The sequence below is a fragment of the Mucor mucedo genome (assembly GCF_025094135.1).
Source record: "Mucor mucedo strain NRRL 3635 chromosome Unknown EV154scaffold_64, whole genome shotgun sequence".
Classification (NCBI taxonomy): Eukaryota; Fungi; Mucoromycota; class Mucoromycetes; order Mucorales; family Mucoraceae; genus Mucor; species Mucor mucedo.
This window is the reverse complement of record NW_026252348.1, coordinates 178,242-200,206: the sequence shown is the minus strand read 5'-3', so window position 1 is coordinate 200,206 and position 21,965 is coordinate 178,242. Positions and strand designations below refer to the sequence as shown.

The 21,965-nt window shown below is 39.0% G+C and overlaps 7 protein-coding genes across 7 annotated transcripts; 4 read left to right on the top strand and 3 right to left on the bottom strand.

The window, feature by feature from the left end:
• The first annotated feature begins 868 nt into the window (after positions 1-868).
• Positions 869-3,968, top strand: EV154DRAFT_445700 (uncharacterized protein). Its single transcript, XM_051597093.1, has 7 exons — positions 869-1,104; positions 1,187-1,451; positions 1,501-2,092; positions 2,146-2,338; positions 2,423-2,618; positions 2,679-3,371; positions 3,443-3,968. Exons 1-7 carry the CDS (start codon positions 973-975, stop codon positions 3,625-3,627), a joined length of 2,256 nt encoding a protein of 751 aa, XP_051456240.1. The 5' UTR covers positions 869-972; the 3' UTR covers positions 3,628-3,968.
• Positions 3,969-4,449: 481 nt separating this feature from the next.
• Positions 4,450-6,613, top strand: EV154DRAFT_513577 (uncharacterized protein). Its single transcript, XM_051602038.1, has 8 exons — positions 4,450-4,532; positions 4,598-4,703; positions 4,791-4,807; positions 4,885-5,004; positions 5,079-5,160; positions 5,222-5,360; positions 5,415-5,948; positions 6,004-6,613. Exons 2-8 carry the CDS (start codon positions 4,650-4,652, stop codon positions 6,567-6,569), a joined length of 1,512 nt encoding a protein of 503 aa, XP_051456239.1. The 5' UTR covers positions 4,450-4,532; positions 4,598-4,649; the 3' UTR covers positions 6,570-6,613.
• A 54-nt stretch (positions 6,614-6,667) lies between these two features.
• EV154DRAFT_513573 (P-loop containing nucleoside triphosphate hydrolase protein) lies at positions 6,668-8,937 on the bottom strand. Its single transcript, XM_051602037.1, has 7 exons — positions 8,710-8,937; positions 8,592-8,645; positions 8,207-8,524; positions 7,600-8,135; positions 7,454-7,535; positions 7,145-7,399; positions 6,668-7,078 (listed from the first exon to the last, which is right to left on the bottom strand). Exons 1-7 carry the CDS (start codon positions 8,894-8,896, stop codon positions 6,963-6,965), a joined length of 1,548 nt encoding a protein of 515 aa, XP_051456238.1. The 5' UTR covers positions 8,897-8,937; the 3' UTR covers positions 6,668-6,962.
• An 89-nt stretch (positions 8,938-9,026) lies between these two features.
• Positions 9,027-10,865, top strand: EV154DRAFT_544389 (WD40-repeat-containing domain protein). Its single transcript, XM_051604596.1, has 2 exons — positions 9,027-9,356; positions 9,436-10,865. The coding sequence occupies exons 1-2, from the start codon at positions 9,108-9,110 to the stop codon at positions 10,678-10,680; spliced, it is 1,494 nt and encodes a 497-aa protein (XP_051456237.1). The 5' UTR covers positions 9,027-9,107; the 3' UTR covers positions 10,681-10,865.
• Positions 10,866-10,926: 61 nt separating this feature from the next.
• On the bottom strand, positions 10,927-12,001 carry EV154DRAFT_270834 (uncharacterized protein). The gene has a single exon (XM_051594704.1). It carries the CDS (start codon positions 11,987-11,989, stop codon positions 10,997-10,999), a length of 993 nt encoding a protein of 330 aa, XP_051456236.1. The 5' UTR covers positions 11,990-12,001; the 3' UTR covers positions 10,927-10,996.
• Positions 12,002-14,609: 2,608 nt separating this feature from the next.
• EV154DRAFT_270749 (uncharacterized protein) lies at positions 14,610-17,519 on the bottom strand. Its single transcript, XM_051594703.1, has one exon. The coding sequence runs from the start codon at positions 17,408-17,410 to the stop codon at positions 14,663-14,665; it is 2,748 nt and encodes a 915-aa protein (XP_051456235.1). The 5' UTR covers positions 17,411-17,519; the 3' UTR covers positions 14,610-14,662.
• Positions 17,520-18,423: 904 nt separating this feature from the next.
• EV154DRAFT_513561 (uncharacterized protein) lies at positions 18,424-19,458 on the top strand. The gene is made up of 3 exons (XM_051602036.1): positions 18,424-18,800; positions 18,874-18,976; positions 19,097-19,458. Exons 1-2 carry the CDS (start codon positions 18,519-18,521, stop codon positions 18,964-18,966), a joined length of 375 nt encoding a protein of 124 aa, XP_051456234.1. The 5' UTR covers positions 18,424-18,518; the 3' UTR covers positions 18,967-18,976; positions 19,097-19,458.
• Positions 19,459-21,965: the final 2,507 nt, after the last annotated feature.

The window sequence follows — 21,965 nt, the reverse complement described above, 5'->3', positions numbered from 1 at the left end:
ACTTATTGAAAACCTGTCTTTAGCAATTCCCGTCTTTCTCACAGCAAAAATGCCTAGATTTCTCCTGACGATATATCAAAAATTCCAGACAACTTTTTAATGACTAAAGTCAATAGAAAGATCGCATCTAGTAAGATCTTATTTGGCCTAGAATTGGCAATTTGCTTCGAGTAGACCACCCTTCTTAGGATGGTGGTTTAAATGATATTTTGAAATATTATTGACTGACTTAGAGCAATTCTATCAGAATATCTCATTGCGCATGATACTACACACTTACATACTGTTTATCAGTAAGCGGGCAAAATATACTATTTGTGATATGATTTTTTTTTCAGAAGTATGGGTAAACTTTGGCATGACTTACTGTATCTGATGTCTGTATTAGAAAGAAAAAATATGTGTTTTTTAATTGGAAAAGGGCGATCAACTTATGCAGAGGAGTGTGTGGAGCCTCAATTTACTTTTGTGGGATTCCAGCTTGTTACAGGTGTTATAGCTTGATTGCAGCGCGAATTCATGTTATTCAGATGAATCTCACATGGGAACCATAAGCACTGGGAGCAATTATGTCATACGTAACAGTTATTAATAAATTCTGCAACTTTTTGTTGCCTTTAACACGAGATTAGAAGCCAACTTTAATCAGACAGCACAATAGATTCTACCACGCTGTTTCTACGCGACCTTTTTTTATAATTGAAACGGCGAACGATGCAAAAGGATAGCAGTAAAAGAGCTACAGAGCTGTTTTCGGTTAAAAGTTGTCAGAAAAGAATCAATGAATACGGTGCGACATGAAATAACAAAAGATTTATTAGAAGTGACACCAAAAAAAAAAAAAAGGTCTCCGCCAAATTATAATATTCTCTTTTCCTCTCTCTTTATTTATCCCTTTTCTTTCCTTTTCGCCTCCCCCCTCCCCCTCATTTTTATATTTTTTTTTATACTCTCCTTTTTTTTTTAATAAATATGAGCTCTCAGGCTATTGTCTATGCAGTTCATAATTTCGAAGCTGAAAATGAGGATGAAATTAACTTTTCAATTGGAGAAGCGATTACCGTACTCGAAAAAGACGAAAAATACCTTGACGGTTGGTGGCAGGTAATTTTATTTTTAAATCAGACACAAAAAAGTTGGATTTATAGGAGAGAAAGGACAGAATATAATAAATGTATATAAACAGGGAAAAAACTTGAGAGGCGAAACGGGCCTCTTTCCCATGAATTACACTTCACCAGAAAAACCGATCTTAGAGGAAGCAACACCTTATATGCCCAGTCCACATTTATCTTCTCGTTCATCTGGATCAACAATAGAAGACGAGATAGATCAGGCCCTTTCTCAATTACAAGTCACTTCAAACAATACAACGGAACATTGGGATGTGCAACAAGTATCAGACTGGTTGAAATCAGTTGGGTTAGATTCGGTGTCAGCAAACTTTATTGGTAAGTCTCGGCTTCTTATTTTTATTTCGATTACTTACCATTATATCAGACCAAGAAATCACGGGTGATATCTTGCTGGATCTCAATATAGAAACATTAAAAGAGTTGGGTATCAATACGTTTGGTAAAAGATACAAGGTTATGCAGGCCATTACTTTATTAAAAGAACGAGATACAAAACCGACTCCAAACACATCCGTTTCCACTAGTGCCATCTCACGTCCCACCAGTAGACGATCCATCCCTACCAGTTTACGTCGCTCCAATTCACAGACACTATCCACCACCACCACCACCACCACTGCCGCTGAAGACACCTCTCTTTATCAGTTTCCCAGAAAGGCTCCGCTACCACCTAGTATTAATTTATCTCCGCCTACAAAGCCAATCGATTTAATGAGACCTATTTCCCCTCAAAGCCTAAACTCTTCCATCAGTCGATCAAACACATTTAATACCGTTTCATCCGGTGGTACTTTAAAAAGCAGAGAACTCAGTCCCGATCCAAAGGGCTTCCAAAGTCCACGCAGAGTATTATCTCAAAAGAGCCAGAGTACCACAGACAGCAGCAAAAGTGATTGGCCCGTCATGAACGAGAGTAATATACCAACCACGTCTACTTCAACACCAAGACAACCAATGTAAGGAGTCTTACAACAATCACCTAACTAAACTAACCTCGGGTTTTTTATAGGCAAATATCAAATGCTCACAAATTATCGGTTTCCTCGTTTGAAGAGCCATCTGCTCGTACTTCCACTTCAGACGCCTTTCAAGCTCCTGAGCATGAAGGCTGGTTACATAAGCAAGGCGATAAATACAAGACCTGGAACAAGAGATGGTTTGTCCTCAAGGGCACTAATTTGTTCTATTTCAAGAGTCCCAAGGTAAACAGAAAAAAAAAAAAAAAACTAGTTTGCAGTGCTAAAGAAAAAAATAATTAAAAACATGTGTCTTGTGTACAAAAATAGGATGTGCGTATGAAGGGTATTATTAACTTACGTGGTTATAAAATCATTGTGGATGAAGCCATCCACGCCGGCAAATACTGTTTCAAGGCTCAACATGATCGCGAGCGGACCTTTTTTTTCTACACCGATACGGAAGAGTCGATGCGTGTCTGGCTCAAGATGTTGATGAAGACCACCATTGCTCGCGACTTTCGAGGTAAATATAGATACCTGTATATAACATAAGCGTACTTTATTGTATTCACACCTACTTTAGCACCTGTCATGTCGTCGAATCATATCGCTACCGTGTCGCTGGATGTAGCACGCCGTATGCGACCCAGACCTCCTTCTGTCATCATGTACAAAAACCAAAAGCAGCTTAAAATGATGAACGCCGACCAAAAAATGACAATGTTGGAAGAAGAAGAAGAATCGAATTATATACCAATTGATGATCATCATCATGTCCACCCTACGCTTGTGTCACAATATCGCCAAACTCGTGAATCAGGCATCACTATCCACCCAGCTGAGCAACAACAGCAGCATGATATCCCTCAATTGCCCTCTCGCTATCCTGTACCTACTTCAAACCCAATGATATTAAGTGACGAAGAAGAAGACCTGATTGATCCTCAGCATCGTAGTTTACCTTTAAGCAGCTCGCTCAGTATCACTTCCAGCTTATCCAACAGTTCGACAAGCGATGAATGGACGATTGCTCAGTATATTGACTGGATCAATTCTTTCTTACCCGCTGGTAAAAAAGCCATTGATCTTACAAGTGCTTTCCGTAATGGCGATACATTGATTCAACTTTTGGAAGCCATTAGTGGTAAAGAAGTCCGTCGCCCTCCTACACAAAAGGGTGGCTCTATGAGTGTTCTTATGCTGGATAATATCGTATCTGCCTTTAAATTTATGGGACGCGAAGGTGTCGAAGTGGATGGCCGCTACACAATCAAAGGTAAGATTATATAATCCATGAACTAGGGAAAAAAAGAGACATATACTAAACACAAAGTGTGGGGGTGATAGATGTTTTTGGTGGTAATGAAGCCAAAATTATTACCATGCTAGATGCCATTAAAGTCTGGGCAGACGCAAATTATGCCACACAAGAACCCCAATTAAAAACCTCTGCACCAATTGCCAAGAACAGTGGATGGAGAGCTTCAGCCATGATGGAACATCCACGTAGTTTATCTGACGAAGGCTTTTAAAACCTCCTTTCCTTTTTTTTTTTTTTTTTAATATTAACTAATTATTATTATCCAACTTATTACATACACATTTTATCTATAGACTTTCCTTCTTTCTTAAAAAACTACCCAACTTCTCCATTCCTTTCGATTATATACATTCATTTTCTCTTCTAAACCCTCCCCTTTTTTTATCTTATATATTATATACAATTTCAATCTATTATTCAACTCACACAATATACTCTGGCATTTCTTCCCCATTGCAATTATTTCTCTTACTATATTAAAGTTATCCTTTTTGAAAGCACGTTGACAACACCAACTGTGGATTGAAAACACTTTTTTATTTATGGAACGGCAAATTCTTTGTCACCTTTGGTTTATTTTAGATCTACAACTAAGTTTGGTGGCTGTACAAGATGAGACGTTGGAGTAAGTTAGATTACCTATCCCATAACGAGATACTGAAGCTAAAGACGAGAAAAGAGGTAATTATAATAATCATTCAGAGGCCTGAGTCTGGAGAAATAACGGTAGCTAGCAATAAGAAAAAAATGTGGTCAGTTGTAAGCCAAATTTTATAAATGATACAAATAAACTATCAAAAGCCTTCCATGCTATTCATTCCTTCTTCAATTTTCATATACAGAATTCAAGACTATCCCAAGAAGTAACCCTTACTGTAAGTTCATTAAATTAATTTCTATATCTTTTAAAACATGCTGACAACATATTAAAAGAACCCTTAATGTATCTTCACCCTAATAACAATATGTACCTGTATAATTAGTTTTTTATTTCAGGGAGGAATTTATTTTTTTCACACTTTAAAAAAAGAGAGGTATCACAATCACACGCTTTTTATTTAAGCACCAAAAGTTGCTGTCATCATTTGGGTTTTCTTTTTCGTATAAGCCAAATAAGTACTGTTTTCTCGCCCTCAAGAATGGAATGTGTCTGGATTTCAATTGCTCACATATTAAAGCAGGACGGGCTCTCTTTTTTTGCATCCCTTTTTCTTTTTTAACAAACAAAGCACAATGAATTCATTTTCTAACTTAAATCTTGCTATCCCAGACCTATGGGAGGTGCGGGTATGTTGAGTTGCTGATTACAATACGCGTATCTACATAATGTTGTCATACTCATCTATTTCTTTTTTTTTTTTAAAAAAACTGTAGGATGTCATAAATAAAGTGTAAGTTTCACAGGATGATTAGAAAGATGGCAGACATTTTTTTTTCTTCTTCTTCTGACTGACTTGTTATTCTCTAGTAAAAATGTCGTTCTGAATTACACCGAGATGGAAGCCAAAGTTCATGATGCCACAAACAATGAGGCATGGGGTGCTTCCAGCACTGTAATGCAAGAAATTGCTCAAGCTACTTTCAACTAGTAAGAGTCCTTACCCCCATCCACAGAAAAAGAAAGAGAAAAACAGAGTTCTGATTTTACTCTTCATATCTTAGTCAATACTTTAACGAAATTATGCCAACACTTTACAAGCGCTTTACTGAAAAGGAGGCAAAATACTGGCGTCAAATTTATAAGGTAATAAAAAAAAAGACATACACATTTCTTATTTCTAATCCCTCACTATCCCAAAACAAAGTCTCTTGTGCTTTTAGAATATCTGGTCAAGAATGGCTCAGAAAGAGTAGTGGATGATGCTAGATCTCATGTATCCATGATTAAAATGATGAAGAATTTTCACTATGTTGACGAAAAGGGCAAGGATCAAGGAATCAACGGTAAGCTATTTCATTTCTAGCGTACTTCAAAACCCTCTTACCTTCCTCCCATAGTCCGTAATCGTGCCAAGGAACTGGCTGAATTGTTGGGTGATGTTGATGCCATCAAGGCGGAGCGTAAAAAAGCCAAAAAGAACCGCAACAAGTACACAGGTGTTGGGTCCGAAGGTGGAATGAGTTTCGCAAGCAGCAGCGGCAGTAATGGTATGGGTGGTAGTGGACGTTATGAAGGTTTCGGTAGTGAATCCAACTATAGCTCAGGCGGCGGTGGCGGTGGTTCGAGCGGAAACAACTATTCAACCAGTGGTGGATTTGGAAGTAACGATTTCTTTGATGACGAGAAACCTGGTCGCTATGACGATTTTGATTCTCCCTCAAGTCAACGTCGTGGTAGCAACAAGTCTCAAAGTAGCAACTCAACCGCACCCCCTCGTCGTGTTTCAAATGCTAAGCCAGCCAAGACCGCTAAAGAGTTGAACCTTTTTGATTTTGATGAGCCCGCCACAAGCTCTTCTTCCAACAACAATAACAAAGGCAAGCATAATAATGATGATGATTGGGGAGATTTTGCCGATGGTGATGCCAATGGTATGTGTGTGTTTATGAAAAGAGAAGGATAGTTTGCTTAAATAATGCTTTGTAGACGATTTTGATGATTTCCAAAGTGCACCTGCTGCTGTCAAGCCCACTTCAGCACCGACGGCTGTAAAAACCGCACCAAAGAACGATATTTTTGACCTTTTGGGTGACGACAGTACATTTACATCTGCTCCTTCACCCCAACCACAACAGCAACAACAACAACAACAACAATATCAAAAGCCCAATTTGATGTTATCACAGGGTATGACTTTTGAAACACTTGTGGCTGGTAACTCGCAATTGAACTATTCACCTGTGATTCAACCCTCCACTGTGCAAAGAGCATCGACACCCACAGCAGCACCAGCTGTTAGTCAAACAAAGACACAACAACCGGCTGCTATTGGTGGTATTTGGTCGCAAGCATCCAACCTTGTCATGTTGGATTCTTTAGGTTCAAATGCTGCTCCTGCTAAGCCTACACAAGGCCCTTCCATGAACTCTTTAAAAAACACAAGTGTGAATGCCGGTTGGAATAATTGGGCGTCTGCTAACCCTTCTCCTGCGGCTCAACCTCAACCTCAGCAAACAAAGCAATCTTCTGCTTTTGATGATTTATTATTCTAATTTTTTTTATATATAAATATACACTTTTTTCTTTCTTTACAACACACTGCATGAATCACTATGCGAGTCACTTTAGTAACCTAAAAAATCGAGGCACATTTTTAAAGGGGGTACAAGACAACAATAATGATTTTATTGTCTTGCTTATGATAATCAAAAGGGGATTGTGGGATATATGTCATTTAGTTTGTACAATGTAGTAGATGATGTTTAATGAAACAAACATAATACTCGGTGTGTGTGCACAAATGATTTTATTCTCTTACAGCACGGACTTTTTTTTTTATATATGCTGCTTACCATTTGTTCCCGAGATTCCCGCCTTTTAAAGGGAGAATGCTTCTTTGATATGTGCTGCTTCGATCTATGAGTAAAATAAAACACGGAAGGTTTTTAATCGATAGATAGAATGTAGAAGAATCCATTACAACAGTTTACCTTGGTATTATGTACATTCTCTCGGAGACTTACCATGGCTGCTTCTCTAAACAAATTATCCAATTGTGCACCTGTCCCCCAATATATGTGTGTGTTTGTTAAATAATCATAGATTTGGACATTCAATAAATACGTACCTGACCAATTCTTTGTATTCTTCACAAGCACACCGCGTTCGAAATCATTCAGAGAGATTGGCATTTTAGCGCTGATACCACGTACAATCTCTTCTCGTTGTTTTTCATCTGGCAAAGGTATATACACATGCTCATCGAAACGACCGGGACGAAGCACAGCGGGATCAATGGCATCGATTCGGTTGGTGGCAGCAACCACCAACAAGTCAATCTGTGCACTCTTCTTGGCACTCTTTGTCAATAAACCATCCATTTCTATTCCAAGAGTTAAAATGTGTGTGTGTTTTTGAAAACTCTTAAATAATTTACCTGTAAGGAACCCAGTAACGATTCTATCACTTGTGTTTTCGGATGATTGACTGGTGCCTCTTTTAGGTAAAAGCATATCAATCTAATGTGTAAAAAAAATTAGATTAACGTTCATCCACAGCGACAATTCAAAAAAGAAAACTTGCCTGATCAATAAACAAGATGCAAGGAGAATTCGCTCTTGCTTGAGAAAATAGTTTAGCAATACCCTTTTCAGATTCACCAATGACCTTGGATCGTATCTGAGAACTCTCGACCAACATGAAATTGACACCTGCTTCAGCAGCCAAAGCGGAACAAAGCATGGTTTTACCTACACCTGTGGGACCGTGGATCAAAATACCCTTGGGTGGAGATATACCTAGTTCGAGGTAGTTCTCGGGGTGTTGAAAGGGTTGAATCACCGAGGTCTTGATCTCTGCAATAATATCATCCATGCCATAGATGTCAGAGAACGAAATATCCGGTATCTTGCTCGCAAACTCATTGAGATTGGAAGGTTTGACGATGGTCAATGCTTGGATGAAATGACTCTTTTTGACGTGTGTTTCTTGTTGTTTGATCAATGAAAGGATGACTTGGGAAGAAAGGCTTTGTAAATCACTTGGTACAAAGCCATGCGTGATTTTAGATACGTGCATCAATATATCGTCTCTTTCTTTGTCAGACTGGAAAGGTAGGTCTACATGTATAGGGAAAGAAAGAAAGATGAGCTTAAATGTTGCCTGGAAACAATAAAAAAAAGGAGCTTACTTTTGGTAATGATGCGCAAGATATCATATCTTTGTTCTGGCAGTTTAATGACAATTTCCTGTATATCATCCAACCTGCCTGACCTCAAGAAAGAAGGATCAACAGCATGAATTCTGCTGGACAGGCCAATAACAAAGACATTTTTGGATCGATCTAACAAAGCCATCAAGATGGATGATATGCGCATATCCAACGAGCCTTTCTTTGATGTCAATTTAGCTGCAATCATGTCAAATTCATCCAGAACAAGAATAGACATGGGATGCTGATTTGATTGTTGAAAGAAGTCGGTTAATTTGCTTTCACTCACACCTTCCTCTATCATAGGCCTGTGATTAATGCAACAGGTAACAAAAAAAAAATCATCTTTTCATTGTCGATGTACCTGTCTGGAATATATCGGGACTATTTAATACATAATAAGGCAGGTTGGAGTACTCTTTTATAAACAAACAAAATATTAATTTGTATATCTCCTTGTAATAAACATTTGGAAACTTTACTTGCAACTGCAATAGCTAAAACGGTCTTTCCTGTACCAGGTTTACCATAGAGTAACATTCCCTTGGAACGTGGTAATGCAGACAAAGAAGTAGTTGTTTGTACCACTTTAATCTTTTGTACAATGTGTAGCAGCAGCTCATGGCAACCACCAATTTCGCTACTTACTTGTTCTAACCATCCCTTCATGTTGCCTTTCTTTCAATAAAAGAGTTTTTTGCCCCGCAGTGTGTAATAATAATTTTTTTTGCATGGTGGATTGTGACTGGCATTGTTTTTTTTTCCACAGTAAAAAAAAAAAAAATAATATAATAAAAACATACGCATTATCTTGTGGTCATTTCTTTTTTTCCATATTTCTTTCTCAAGCTGATTCTTACTTTATTCGTTCATTTACTCCATGTCCACAGTACCGGATAAAGCTTTACAACCTTCAGAAATCAATGGTGTAAAAAAGTCGCCGAAACCCACTAAAGTAGTACATGAAAAGACACAGCACATTGCCGACTTGATAACCAGCGGCTCATTATCAGCAACACGCCCTAAGCGATACCCAACATCTAAACGGCTTCATAGTCTCGATACTGATGATGAATTCAACAAATGTTTTACAAAGAAAACACGAAGAGTTGAACTTCCAGCATTTGCGGTAAGTTCTCATCCCTCCCTCCCCCCCTTTTTTTTATTATTCACATGGAATCCATGAAAAGCTTATACCTTTCTTTTAGTATAATCGGGAAATCCCAGTAGTTCACGACATGGAGTCGACCAGATTCAAGGTTCGCACTAAAAACTTAAAGACATCGTCCTTCACCGAAGAGTCTGTTAGCCGTGAGGCCATTCTCGCTAATGTCTGTGGCTACAACCCACATCAACGTACGTTATGTTATACATCAGACGATACACCCGCCTTCCACAATACTGATCTTAAAAACAACATCATCGACCCCAAGATCATCTCTCGTATGTCTAAGCTAAAGAACAGAAATATCGACTCGTCGCCCGAGAATGTGTTGGATGCACCATTGATGAAGGATGATTTCTACCTCAATTTACTTTCCTGGTCCAAGAAGAACGTAGTTGCCATCGGCCTGGACACCGTCGTCTATCTCTGGAACGCTGATAATGAAGACATTACCGTATTGAAGCACGATGCCAAAGATCAGGTCAATTCATTATCCTGGTCTGAAGACGGAGAATGTCTTGCTGTCGGTAGTGGTGATGGCAAAACATTACTCTATGATATTAATGCAAATGAAAAGGTTCGTACTATGGTCGGTCAAGAAGATGGTGTGGGTGCATTGTCTTGGCACAAACACATCCTTTCTTCCGGTGCCAACAAGACTGTCTTTGATCGTGATGTGCGTTTGAAACAACCTACCGTTCGAGAGCTTCATGGACATAAAGGACCTGTCTGTGGTCTAAGCTGGAACTCAGATGGTCGTATGTTGGCAAGTGGTGGAGCTGACAATCTTGTGAATGTCTGGGACAATCGAAAGACAAAGTCTATCTTTACTATTGATACTCATACCAGTGCAGTCAAGGCCTTAGCATGGTGTCCATGGAATCACAACTTATTGGCAACGGGTGGTGGTAAAGACGACAAGAAGATCAATTTCTGGAGAATTAACACCAAAACACGTACACAAACCATTCAATGCGACTCTCCCATCACATCCATCCATTGGTCTAGGCATTTTCGCCAATTTGTTTCTACACACGGACACCCTCAAAATCATGTCACTGTTTGGGATTATCCTTCACTTGATAAGGTCAAAGAAATTCCTGCCCATGACGCTCGCATCTTACATTCACACCTTAGCCCAGATGGTCAAGTATTAGCTACCGCTTCACCCGACGAAAACTTGAAATTCTGGAGAATCTTTACGAATACTGGTGAGCCAGAGTTGGTAGAAAATGAATTCCAAATCCCCAAAAAGAAAGCCACACCAAAAATACCCGTCATCCGTTGATCTGCCTTCCTCACTTACATAGCATTTCTTTCTCTTTACCAGTAAAAAAATAAATAAAATATGTGCAAAAATGACTTTCATGACCGTACACAGTCAAATGATCAAATAGATAGACATTACATCAGTATTCATCACGTAACAACAAATTGTTGTTGTACAGCGTGGGCACACGAATTAAAACACGCGCCAAAAAAGTCACTTCTTATATACGCGAGGGTGACACGACAACTTTAAAAAAACGTGTGATCTTTTTGATTTAATAAGCCAATAGATTTTTATTTACAAGTGATTAAAAGGGTTGATGGGGGGTATATTTCTATTGGGCGATGAGGCCACCAAGAATGGGTAGTAATGTGTTGTTGGTATTTTTATCTGATGTACCATAATGAAATTTTTTTTGCCAGAGGCCACCGATTTCAGCCACTGCGTAGCTCTTGGAGGTTTGCGGTAATCTGGCACTGGCAGTGAATGAGACACCATCGATTTGTCGTCGCACTGGTTTATTATGTAAAGTATCAAAGACACGTTGCATCATCTTTTTCGTTTGAGACAAGAAATCAAAGGAACATTCAAATCCCAAAGGTTCTACCCATCTTTCACCAGCCCTTGCTTTGACCATGTTTTCCGGTGTCTTTGTGATTTGATACGCCAAAAAAGCACCTTGTGCATAATGATGCTGATGTAAACCTGTTTCTTTAATGTCGAGAGAGAGAGGTGATCTAATCAGGTTGTGAACGAGATGTGGATTCTCCACCACAAAATCAGGACCGACCAGTGATGCCTTGTATAGAATGGGACGACGAAGTAATTTAGAGTTATACATGCGAACACTCACTGGCTTCACTGGTGTGAAGGCAAGTCTTGTTTGGGTAGCCTTGGTGAACTTGAAGTCCACCGTGAATCGCCAATGGTTTTCTTGATCAAAGCATAAGCGCAAGTGACAGTCTTTGGTCTTGACGAGCTTTTGGACCAAGACTTTTTTGGCAAGGGTGTGAAAACGAATGTTTTGGAGTTGACAAGTCAAAAGCAAATCGGGAATCGAGAGTTTTTGAAGGATAGAGATAATCACTTCATTGGGTAACCGCATCAATGCGTTTACCCCGCATTTCTTATTAAAGAAGGCTTGATTTGCATGAAAGACCATCCTGAGATAGATAATAAAAAGTTGTATGGAAGAATACGGACTAGAGAAGAGATAAGAAAAAATCCCTTTTTTATTATTGTTTTTTTTCCAGTTTTTATACCATCGTATGGATCCTCGCATCTCATTGGTGCCTGATATTGCAATCAGAAGATTTGATTCCATCATCCAATCACATAGCGTGCGAATTGGATAAAACAACGTGATCCATTAACCCCTTGTCAACCCAAATTGCCTGTTATTGCCCTTTTCCGTCGTGTCTGGACCTACTCCCATTTGCCTAATCGAGAAAAAGGTGTCGTGCTTTCATCTTCTGTACATGCAGGCAGTTGCAACCTCAACAGGCACTTTGCCCTGATCGACTCTTCTTTTTTTTTTTTATATGGACTCAAGTGTTCTTTGAAATAATCTTCTTCACTAAATGATATCATCTTTAATAGACGAGCTCATCCTGATGTAAAACCATGGAAACATGCGTGTAACGTTCCATATTACACATATGATCTTCCCGCTATTTATTAATAAATAATCCAAAATGTATAAAAATCATCCAGTTTTTCCGACATGTTTCTTTTCCCTTGTTCCTGTGATTGTCATTTTTGTTTAGTATGAAACAAACCTCACACATTCTTCCATAGCTCTATTCAGCAGAAAAATTAACATTTTATTCGTCTGGGTAGAGCTACTGTTCACGCCCCATGGGAGAGATACACATATGGAAGCAACGGAATCACGACACAAGCATTTTCCAGCTGATGATGATTCACACAAATCAGGGACAGCTTTTGATTGGTTGGGTAAACTTACACCATGTACAGTCTATAAAACCCGCTCTTATTTCTTCGTCTGAGCATTCCATCATCACCTCTTTACTTTTTATGAAAGCAACGCGCTATAAATTTAAATCATTGAAGAGAAGTTATCTTGTTTTTTTTAAAAAAAAAGATAACCATATACACCTCAGGCATTGCATGCCCTTGGTAAAACATGGCCGTTATTTTTAAACTACTGGGAAATGATATCACTGCTAAAAAAGATTTATAGCTCAGGAAAAAGGATGTTAAATTACCCTCCCATTTAAAAGGCCTTCTTTTGCTTACTAAAAGTTTATATTATGGTATGTGCATGTGTGACAACAGTAGATTCGTTCAATGAAGGGAGGTCAGAACATGTTTACTCGCGTTCAGTGTTTTACTTTGATATATTACCTGTCAGTCACTAAAATCTACAAGATGCTGAGTACGAGTATTTAGCAAATGATAACATATAAAATGGCAATACCAGTTACAAAGTGAGGTTACATGAACTCTAGAAAGTAAAAAGAAAGTGCGAGAGCCTGTTTCAAAAGAAAAATGGAAGCTGACTAGTAAAGCCTTAAGGTTCATATCATAGCAGGTATAAACAACCCCTTGCTTTCGCAGAGCTCTTTTATGCTGAAGTTTTCAGGAATCGCTATAAATGTGTTACATAGATTGGTATCTCGTTTCAATATCAGCATGGCTAAAAGGTCTACTGAAGATGACAGTGTTACGCTGAGTAAGTACGGGGTTTGTGCAGCTCGTGGTATATTATGTAATAACAGCAAGTACGCAATCAAAGACATTCATTAAACTTTATTGCTGTTGTCATGAGTCTAGACAGTGTTTGTAATACATGATCAAGGGAGGCAACACCCTCCTGCCATAAAATCTTTCGCTCATGTTTGAATAAAAAAAAAAGCCTCGGTTTACCTGCAGACAGTAATCATAACAAATGTCGTTTATGCCCAAGGCATTTACTTTCGATACAAAAGATGAGACGAGTTACTGCTAAAACTGTCAATTTCGAAATCCATGGCTTACATCAAGAATAAACAAAAATATTCACTTCAAATTCAAACTTAAACGAGTAAAAAATTTTACTGCTTTTTCTGCTTCGATCATTCCTAGGCTCTCTCTATATCATGCAACTTTTTTTTTTCTGATAAAGTCAACAAGGGTTATTCACTTGTAGCTTTTATTTACCCACTTGCTTGTAAATCAAGCAGACTGCAAAACGAGTTCTATCCTATGATTATACCTACCGCGTCAACGTCAGATGGAATGCACATACACGTGCAGACAAGACATTTACATTCACGTGCAATTTAGCAATCAATTCAAGATATACAAAAAAGAAAACCCAATGTAACATCAATGTTCAAATAATAAAACCGAGCTACAAAGCATTTCTTTTAGCAGTGCATGAAAAATAACGCTTTGACCAGTTTTATCAAAAAAAAAGTGAGGGGAATGTCGTACATGACGCATGTCCTTTATAGACACTTCCCACCCCACTCCTCCGCATGACAGCATATGTCAAAGTTAGAATTGACACTGGACCCTTCCAGGGAAAACTCTATTTCTCTGTTAACTATGTGCGAGATTTGAGAAACGATAAATCAATGACATTCACCGAAATAAAATAAACATGGACGAATATGAAACAACAGGCATGTATGACGAGTATCTTTATTATTGAACAATTAGAGGATGTGTTTGGTTCACATTCCGCGATAAAGACGAAGTTAGAATACAGTCAGATCCAAAAGATGTTGGATTTTAGTAGTGATTCCAATACATTTTACCGTGACAACAGCAATGCGACACAAAATGTAAATCTCTTAACTGAAAAAGAAAAGTATAGTATAAAGTTTTATTTGATTGTGTCATATAAAAGTGTTAAGTGGGTGGAAAAGGTTTTTTGCTTGAAATAAAAAGGGTGTATACAAATATAGAGAGGAAAAAAAAGGGAGGGGGGGATAATATATAGATAGAAAGTGGAAAGAAGGAGATATAGAACGTAGTAAACGTAGTTTTTTTTTTATAAACTAACCACACACAATTTACCACTTTCATCTATTAATTTTTTATCGTCTGATTTCTTTGCATTTTCCGAACTTGAAGCAGTGCTTGTGGGAGCAGCTGTGGTTGTAGTAGCGGAAGTGGAAGATGTCACAGCCGAAGCAGCCGGTGTACTTGTACTTGTTACTGCCACTGCCACTGCTGCTGCCGGTGTTGTCGCTGATGTAGTTGTTGACACAACAGGTGCCTCATTATCATCCAAAGTCACGAAATCATTATTATCCCAATCAAACACATCTAATCCAAGATCAGCCCCATTCGATGAATCATACCATGAGGATTGTAATTCGGGTTCTTCTTCCTTGAAAGTTTCACGTTTCAATAAACTAAGATCAGGTGTACCGAATGTTTCATCCTTATATCCTTCTTTTAACGCAGACGAATATCCACCATCCACAGGCAGAGGTTGCTGTTGCTGTTGTTGCTGCTGTTGCTGCTGTTGTTGTTGGTGTTGTTGATGATGTTGTTGTTGTTGATGATGATGTTGTTGTTGTTGATGATGATGATGTTGTTGCGGGGATTGTGAGTTATAAGGTGCTTGGATATGAATTTGTGGTGAATTATTACTATTAGGATTATTATGATTATTATGATTATTATTATTGCCACCACCATTGTTGCCGCCGCCAAGCATGCTTGACATATCCTTCACGCCTCCATTTTGAAAATACAGATTAGACATTTCTTCATTTTGATGAAGTGTCATGGATGGATGAACAATCATATTATTGGTACTGTTGGGTGTTCCGGGTATCTGTTCTTGTTGATGTGCCTGTTGTTGCTGCTGCTGCTGTTGCTGCTGCTGATGATGTTGCTGCTGTTGCTGCTGCTGATGTTGCTGCTGCTGCTGCTGCTGTTGATGATGATGTTGTTGTTGTTGATGCTGCTGCTGTTGTTGTAAATGATGCTGTTGAAGCATTTGATGTTGCATCTGTTGCATATGCTGTTGCTGTATATGCTGTTGTTGCATATGATGTTGTTGAGCCTGTTGTTGCAACGAGAACTGTTGTTGATGTTGACCGTCTTCCGTTTTGATATACGCGTCGGTATTAGGTCGAGGCGATTGTGTCATGGAAGTCAAATGAGAAGAAACGGGTGCAGAGCTCTGTTGATCATGCTGCTGTTGCTGCTGCTGTTGCTGCTGCTGCTGCTGCTGCTGCTGTTGTTGTTGATGCATGGGCTCGGATTGATGAGTCAATTGATGTTTAGCAGCTTCAATATGTTCATTCAATAAATTTTGAATCTGCTGTTGTTGACTGGCTTGCAAGACCATTTTGTTTTGAGCAGCTTGTTGCAGCAACCAATTGCATTGAAGCGCCTTGTGAGGTAACAGACTGACGATTTGAGGTGGAATACCGTTACTGACAGCGGCCATAAAAAAGGCTTGAGATTGAGCTTGATGCTGACTCAAGGGCATACCTCCCTTGACAGGAATACCACTTCCCTGATTATAATTACCTTCCATCGCTCCATTACCATTATTGACCGTTGTTGGTGCAGCAGAGGACGTGGTCGAAAGAACTTGGTTGATGGATTGAGACAGATTGGCATTGTTCATCATGGCAGGACTATTAGAGGCAGATGGCATATCTTGTGGCGTCTTTTGTTGAACAAGGGTGGAGGAAGCAGGTGCAGAAGCAGGAGTACCCCCTTTTTCTTTATCAAGTAACTTTTGGTTCTTTCGGCTGAGCGTAGGTGATTGAGATGCAGCAGAGGATCTTGTACCACGTTGTTTCTTGGAGGGAGGAAGCTTCAAATCAATACTTGTACGCTTGATGCCATTTGAAGGTGTGGCTGTAGGCGTAACCGCATTAGGTGTGGCGGAACTAAGCACGGGTGTATTTTCATTGCTTTTAGGCCCTCCAGTGGGGGGAACAGAATCTGGATGTTGTTGAGCTTGCTGCTGCTGCTGCTGCTGCTGTTGGGCCTGCTGCTGAGCTTGCTGCTGTTGTTGCTGCTGTTGTTGCTGAGCTTGTTGTTGCTGAGCTTGTTGTTGAGCTTGCAACTGCTGCTGTTGATGCTGAGCCTGCTGTTGTCTCATTAAAGCCATGGCTTGATGGGATTGATTCATTCCCATGCCGTTATTCATGGGCTGACCCATTTGGTTGTAATTAGCTTGCATTCCCTGCTGAGCCATGTGTTGTTGTTGCAGATGCATTGGCATTAACCCTAATCCAATTTGTTGTTGAGGCGAATTGATAGGACCTGTGGAGGAGGAAGCGGAGGAAGCAGCGGCGGCAGCGGCGGCGGCGGCGGACATGGCACTCATTTGCTGTTGTTGCTGTTGCTGTTGACCTACGGCATTACGTACCCAGGTGAAATAGCCACTGAATTGTTCCTTTAATTTGTGCAGGTTTTCTAGGCTGATGATGAATTTATTCTGAGAGAGGACGGTCAATTGATCTTCAAACATGTACTTCATCAGGATCAATCTTCGTGTCGCTTCCAAATTATTGGTCATGGCTAAAAACACAGGCAAGAGGTTGTCGATTTTATCATACATGCTCTTCATCAATGCGATTTGTTCACGAATTGCATTTTTATCTCCCTCTGACAAATCCTCAATCACCGAACCACGAACTAGATCATATAGAAATGTGTTTAGAACAATAGCACAAAAAAAAAAACTTTTTCTTTGTCTCCCCCCACACTTTACCTCTTCCTTGTCGTATATTTTCATCCATTTGTCGAACAATACCAGCAGCATTATTTCTCTGTTGAAACGTCAAGGGCTTTAAAGCACCCATTACACCTCCACCACCACCCCCTCCTAACTGAGGGTTCATCATCGGTCTACCTTGTTGTTGTTGTGCATGAACAGCTTGTTGCTGTGGTACGAAGTGTTGCGGAGTTTGAGGAGGTCTTGGGCCACCCCCACCTTGTTGCAACCGTTGCATCAACATTTCCTGGTTCATTTGTTGTTGTTGCTGTTGCTGTTGCTGCTGTTGCTGTGATGGTGTTTGTTGTGACGCCGCTTGTTGTTGTTGTTGTGGAGGAGGAGGTCTGACCATATTGTTAAAATTGGGACCTGCTAGTGTGGCAGGCACACTCACAGGAGTAGATGAGGCCGATCCGGGATTATTCGACATGGGATAATTGCCAATGACGGCATTTTGTTGCATGGGAGAGCCTCCAGAAACAGAACCACTATTGGTAGGCACACTTGTCACAATACCACTCGAGACAGGTAAACCCGTCGTCACCGCATCTCCAAATTGAGGTCTAAAACTATTACCTTGTGGTCCATTCTTTGCCATATTCAACATATGTTGTTGTTGTTGAACCATACTCGCGTTTGCAAATCCTCCTCCCACTCCCACTCCTCCCATGGCACCACCACTTGCAGCAGCAGCGGCGGCGGCGGCAGCAGCGGCAGCGGCAGATTGTTGTGCTGCGGGTGGTGGCTGTACAAGATGGTTTTGCAAGTGAGGAGAAGATTGGGATTGCTGTTGTTGTTGTTGTAAAGCAAGTTGACGTGCAAAATACATTTGGAATTGTTGGGGAGAGATATTCGTCGCGTTCATATTTCCAAGTACGTTCATTGGCATCTGTTGTTGCTGCTGTTGTTGAGGAGGTCTTTGGGAAGGTGGTTGCATTGGGGTATTAGACACAGCCATAGCAGCCGCAGCAGCAGAACGTTGATAAGCATACATTTGAGCCTGTGCTTGGGCAGGCGATTGCTGTTGTTGTTGCTGTTGTTGTTGTTGTTGCTGCTGTTGTTGTTGTTGCTGCTGTTGTTGTTGCTGTTGTTGCTGCTGTTGGTGTTGCTGCTGTTGTTGTTGTTGAGGAGGTCTACCTTGTAACATGGCTTGTTGATGGAAGTTAGGACGCATCTGATTTTGACCATTCATTGCAGCTTGGTTGTTATTCAAAGGCGATTGGAAATTCCGTTGCTGCTGTTGGTGTTGCTGTTGCTGCTGTTGCTGCTGCTGTTGTTGGATTTGAGGAGACGAGGATTGACCGACCAAAGGAGACATGGGTTGTTGAATAGGCAAACCATTCATACTATTACCTCCCAGCATATTTTGATTGTTACTTTGGTTGATCTGATCTCTTATATGTTGAAATTTCCTTGCATAAGCCAATATGTATTGATTCTACAACAATAAAAAAAAAATTAATTTATTGATAAGTAGTCAACAAATTAATAATGAATGAGTTTTTACTTACTTTGCTTGTGCAGCGTTGATAAAGACCAGCTTCAAAATTACTAGCTACGTTATACGTTTCATTTTCCGATGTATTTGGAGACAAGTGCTTTAAAGCTAAACTTCTACAAATTTCGATAGATATGTATAATTAGCACACAAAAAGGAAAAGACGCGCAAATCAATTAGGTATATATAAAAAAAAGTTTTTTTTTTTTTTTCTCATTCTTTTTTTTTTTTCTTACAGTTGACTCACAAAACGAGTTCTATCAGGTACAGCGACTTCGTTTCTCCAACTAGCGTTTGGTACTTCGCTAGGATGACCTAGATTAACTTGTTGTTGTTGCTGTAACTGTTGCTGTCCTTGTTGCTGCCCATTAGGTGTTTGTAGATTGGGATTTTGTGAATTCATCTTTTTTTATATTTTTTATTCTTTCTTTTGTTTTTGTTTATTTCAAAAGAGTTTCTTTTTTTTTCGTTTCTGTATATACTAATGTCCTTTTTCTTTCCTTTTCCAATGGATAGTATATATAAAAGAGTGTGTGTGTTTGTGAAAAAAAAAGAATTAGAAATAATAATAAAAAAAAAAAAAAAAAATAAAAAAAAAGGAGAGAAGAGAGAGAGGAAAAAAAGAGTTTAAAAAATAAATAAATAATGGTATTCTATTTACTTAAAAATTTAAAAGCGACAAAAAAAAAAGTGTTGCGTGTGTGATTTGTCGATTTTTTCCTTGGATATTTCACACTATTATTTACAGACGCGAAAATCAAAATGACAATAACAGTGGGTATAATAGAATGGGAAAGAAAAAATAGAGAGGGAAACAAAGGAGTTGATAGGCTAAGCAGAAAAAGAAGGACGGGCGCGGGGAGGACGGTACGCTTATAGTCGGGCCAAATCTAGCCAATAAAAGTGCTAGGAATAGTGTAAGGAGCCAATAACATTGCTCGAAATAGTGTAAGGAGCCAATAAATGTGCGCGAAATAGTGTAACTGGGTTTGAAAGTTTTTTTTTTTCTTTTTTCTATGTGCCTTTTGTTTGTCCCCTCGTGAATTTTGACACTTATAAATTGATCAAATTTCCACATAAAACACCGTTTCTTCTCTTTGTTTAACTATCTGTTTTTTAAAATAAGCATCTAATCTGTACCAGAATACATACATCATATAATTTTAAGTAAGGAATATCTATTGATTAATTGATTGTCGTTCAATAGACACATTGCTTTCAAATAGTCTTAACTCCAAAATAGATGTCAAATATTTCTCTCAAAAAAAAAGGGCGTCCATCCGGCTCTAAAAGTAAACCTGGATCTAAAGCACCTGGTCCTAAACCGGCTCATTTAGTCAATCAATCCCGTTTAAGCTTTTCAAATGTTATTGCAACACAAGCGGAGAGCAGTAATTCTGAATTAGAAAATTTATCAATTTTACAAGATACATTGGTGATTCAACAATCTCAAGCAACACATACTAATGATGATATTGCAGAAAACAATGAAGAGGTAAAAAATTAATATAAACAATGCTGTAATTTTTGGGACTTACACGTATCCTTGAATAAGCATATTAGTACAACATCATCTCAAAGCATTGCCACGAGTGAAGATAACAGAAACATTGGCTCAAATATTGCTGACGAGGTATTACCAGATCAATAATTTTTAAAATATTTAGCATACTGATTTTATACGTAACTTAGAACATTAATCAAGCTGCTGGTGTGGATCTTGATGTCGATTATGCCGAAGATAGTGACGATATTGATGAAACTCAACTTCTTGACGAGCTCACAGAGGAGCAATTTAATGCTCTTGAAAACAGTATTTCCAATATTCCTGAAAATGGATGTCTTGATAATTATCTTGGAGGCATACAGGACAATCTCAAAGGTGGAAATGTACCAAGTCAATATATCAATGGCACATTTTGGATCAACCCTCCAAGCGTTTCTTTTTCTTTAAAGCAAAAAATCAATCCCGAGCTGCTTTACCGCCCAAGAGTATTTGTATGGCTCCCTCAGTTTTTGACAAAGACTCCTTTGCACTGTCCAACATGCGCAAAACCACTGCTAGCAAAAGAGTGGGTCCAAAAAACAAAGGCTCGAAGAATAATTGATCTGGATGAGTAAGTTACATAATTGGTTTGAGACTATAGAATGCATACTAACTATAAACATTTCAGCTGTTTCTATCTTTTGAGTGTTCGACTTAAATGTACAAATAAATCAACCGTTCATACATTTATGGGATATGCATCTTCAATTATTAGACAATTACCACCAAGGGTTCAGGCTGATTTCCCTGCTGTGCTTACCCATCGTTCTGGTTTTTCAAAGCAATTAGTAAGGCTCCTACGCACACAATTTCAAAATGCTGCCGGCCCTCATAGAATGCACCAAATTTTACGAACAAATCATACAGAAAAATTCGATTCCATTCAATTCCAGTACTATGATGCTTTAAAAGATAAGCTTGATGAACAAAAGATGGCTAAGAAGCTGGTAGGAAATGTTTCTACGGCTACAACATACCCAGAGTTCTCGACGTTTAATGATAGAAACGGATACAACGGATATGTACCTTCAGCCAATTACATAAGTTATGTTTATTGCTCAATTATAGATGAACTCAGGCCTTATATGAATCATCACACGTCACTTTTGGATGGAATTGTTTTAAAAGGAGACCATTCTTTTAAGGTATGCACACATCAGAATTCATATCCAAACAACACAGGCCAGCAATTAATTTTTTTTTAGATTATAAAACATATGGCCAAAATCAATGGGGTGTCAACATTTTCATGTCTGTATACCCTCTTGAACGAATACGAAGAAATTCGCCTACAAGTACTTGCGCCTACAAAGTCATTGGAACACTTGGCTCCATCTTTTAATAACATGATGGAGAGCTATAAAAAGTATGGTTTTAAAATGCCAGAGCTTTTCTACACGGACAATGTTCTTGGTGATCGGTTGTTCTTGGAATCGACAATACCTTCTCTCCTGAAAGACGTTATTCATAAAAATCCAACTATAACAGAACAAGTCGATTTGAACAGCCCATTCAAAAATTACCCCGTAGCCAGATTGCCAGATAACATAACGGTATCA

Excerpts from the sequence above, each read along its gene's own strand:
- EV154DRAFT_445700 (XM_051597093.1), top strand. The coding sequence starts at position 973 with ATGAGCTCTCAGGCTATTGTCTATGCAGTTCATAATTTCGAAGCTGAA. Across the intron at positions 2,339-2,422 it reads TCTATTTCAAGAGTCCCAAG|GATGTGCGTATGAAGGGTAT; the intron begins GTAAACAGAAAA and ends GTACAAAAATAG. Across the intron at positions 2,619-2,678 it reads CATTGCTCGCGACTTTCGAG|CACCTGTCATGTCGTCGAAT; the intron begins GTAAATATAGAT and ends CACCTACTTTAG.
- EV154DRAFT_513577 (XM_051602038.1), top strand. The coding sequence starts at position 4,650 with ATGAATTCATTTTCTAACTTAAATCTTGCTATCCCAGACCTATGGGAG. Across the intron at positions 5,361-5,414 it reads CAAGGATCAAGGAATCAACG|TCCGTAATCGTGCCAAGGAA; the intron begins GTAAGCTATTTC and ends TTCCTCCCATAG. Across the intron at positions 5,949-6,003 it reads TGCCGATGGTGATGCCAATG|ACGATTTTGATGATTTCCAA; the intron begins GTATGTGTGTGT and ends AATGCTTTGTAG.
- EV154DRAFT_513573 (XM_051602037.1), bottom strand. The coding sequence starts at position 8,896 with ATGAAGGGATGGTTAGAACAAGTAAGTAGCGAAATTGGTGGTTGCCAT. Across the intron at positions 8,525-8,591 it reads TCCCGATATATTCCAGACAG|AGGAAGGTGTGAGTGAAAGC; the intron begins GTACATCGACAA and ends GGCCTATGATAG. Across the intron at positions 7,079-7,144 it reads GAATACAAAGAATTGGTCAG|GTGCACAATTGGATAATTTG; the intron begins GTACGTATTTAT and ends ATTGGGGGACAG.
- EV154DRAFT_544389 (XM_051604596.1), top strand. The coding sequence starts at position 9,108 with ATGTCCACAGTACCGGATAAAGCTTTACAACCTTCAGAAATCAATGGT. Across the intron at positions 9,357-9,435 it reads TTGAACTTCCAGCATTTGCG|TATAATCGGGAAATCCCAGT; the intron begins GTAAGTTCTCAT and ends CCTTTCTTTTAG.
- EV154DRAFT_270834 (XM_051594704.1), bottom strand. The coding sequence starts at position 11,989 with ATGATGGAATCAAATCTTCTGATTGCAATATCAGGCACCAATGAGATG.
- EV154DRAFT_270749 (XM_051594703.1), bottom strand. The coding sequence starts at position 17,410 with ATGCTGCTGGTATTGTTCGACAAATGGATGAAAATATACGACAAGGAA.
- EV154DRAFT_513561 (XM_051602036.1), top strand. The coding sequence starts at position 18,519 with ATGGAAGTTAGGACGCATCTGATTTTGACCATTCATTGCAGCTTGGTT. Across the intron at positions 18,801-18,873 it reads TAAGCCAATATGTATTGATT|TTTGCTTGTGCAGCGTTGAT; the intron begins CTACAACAATAA and ends GTTTTTACTTAC.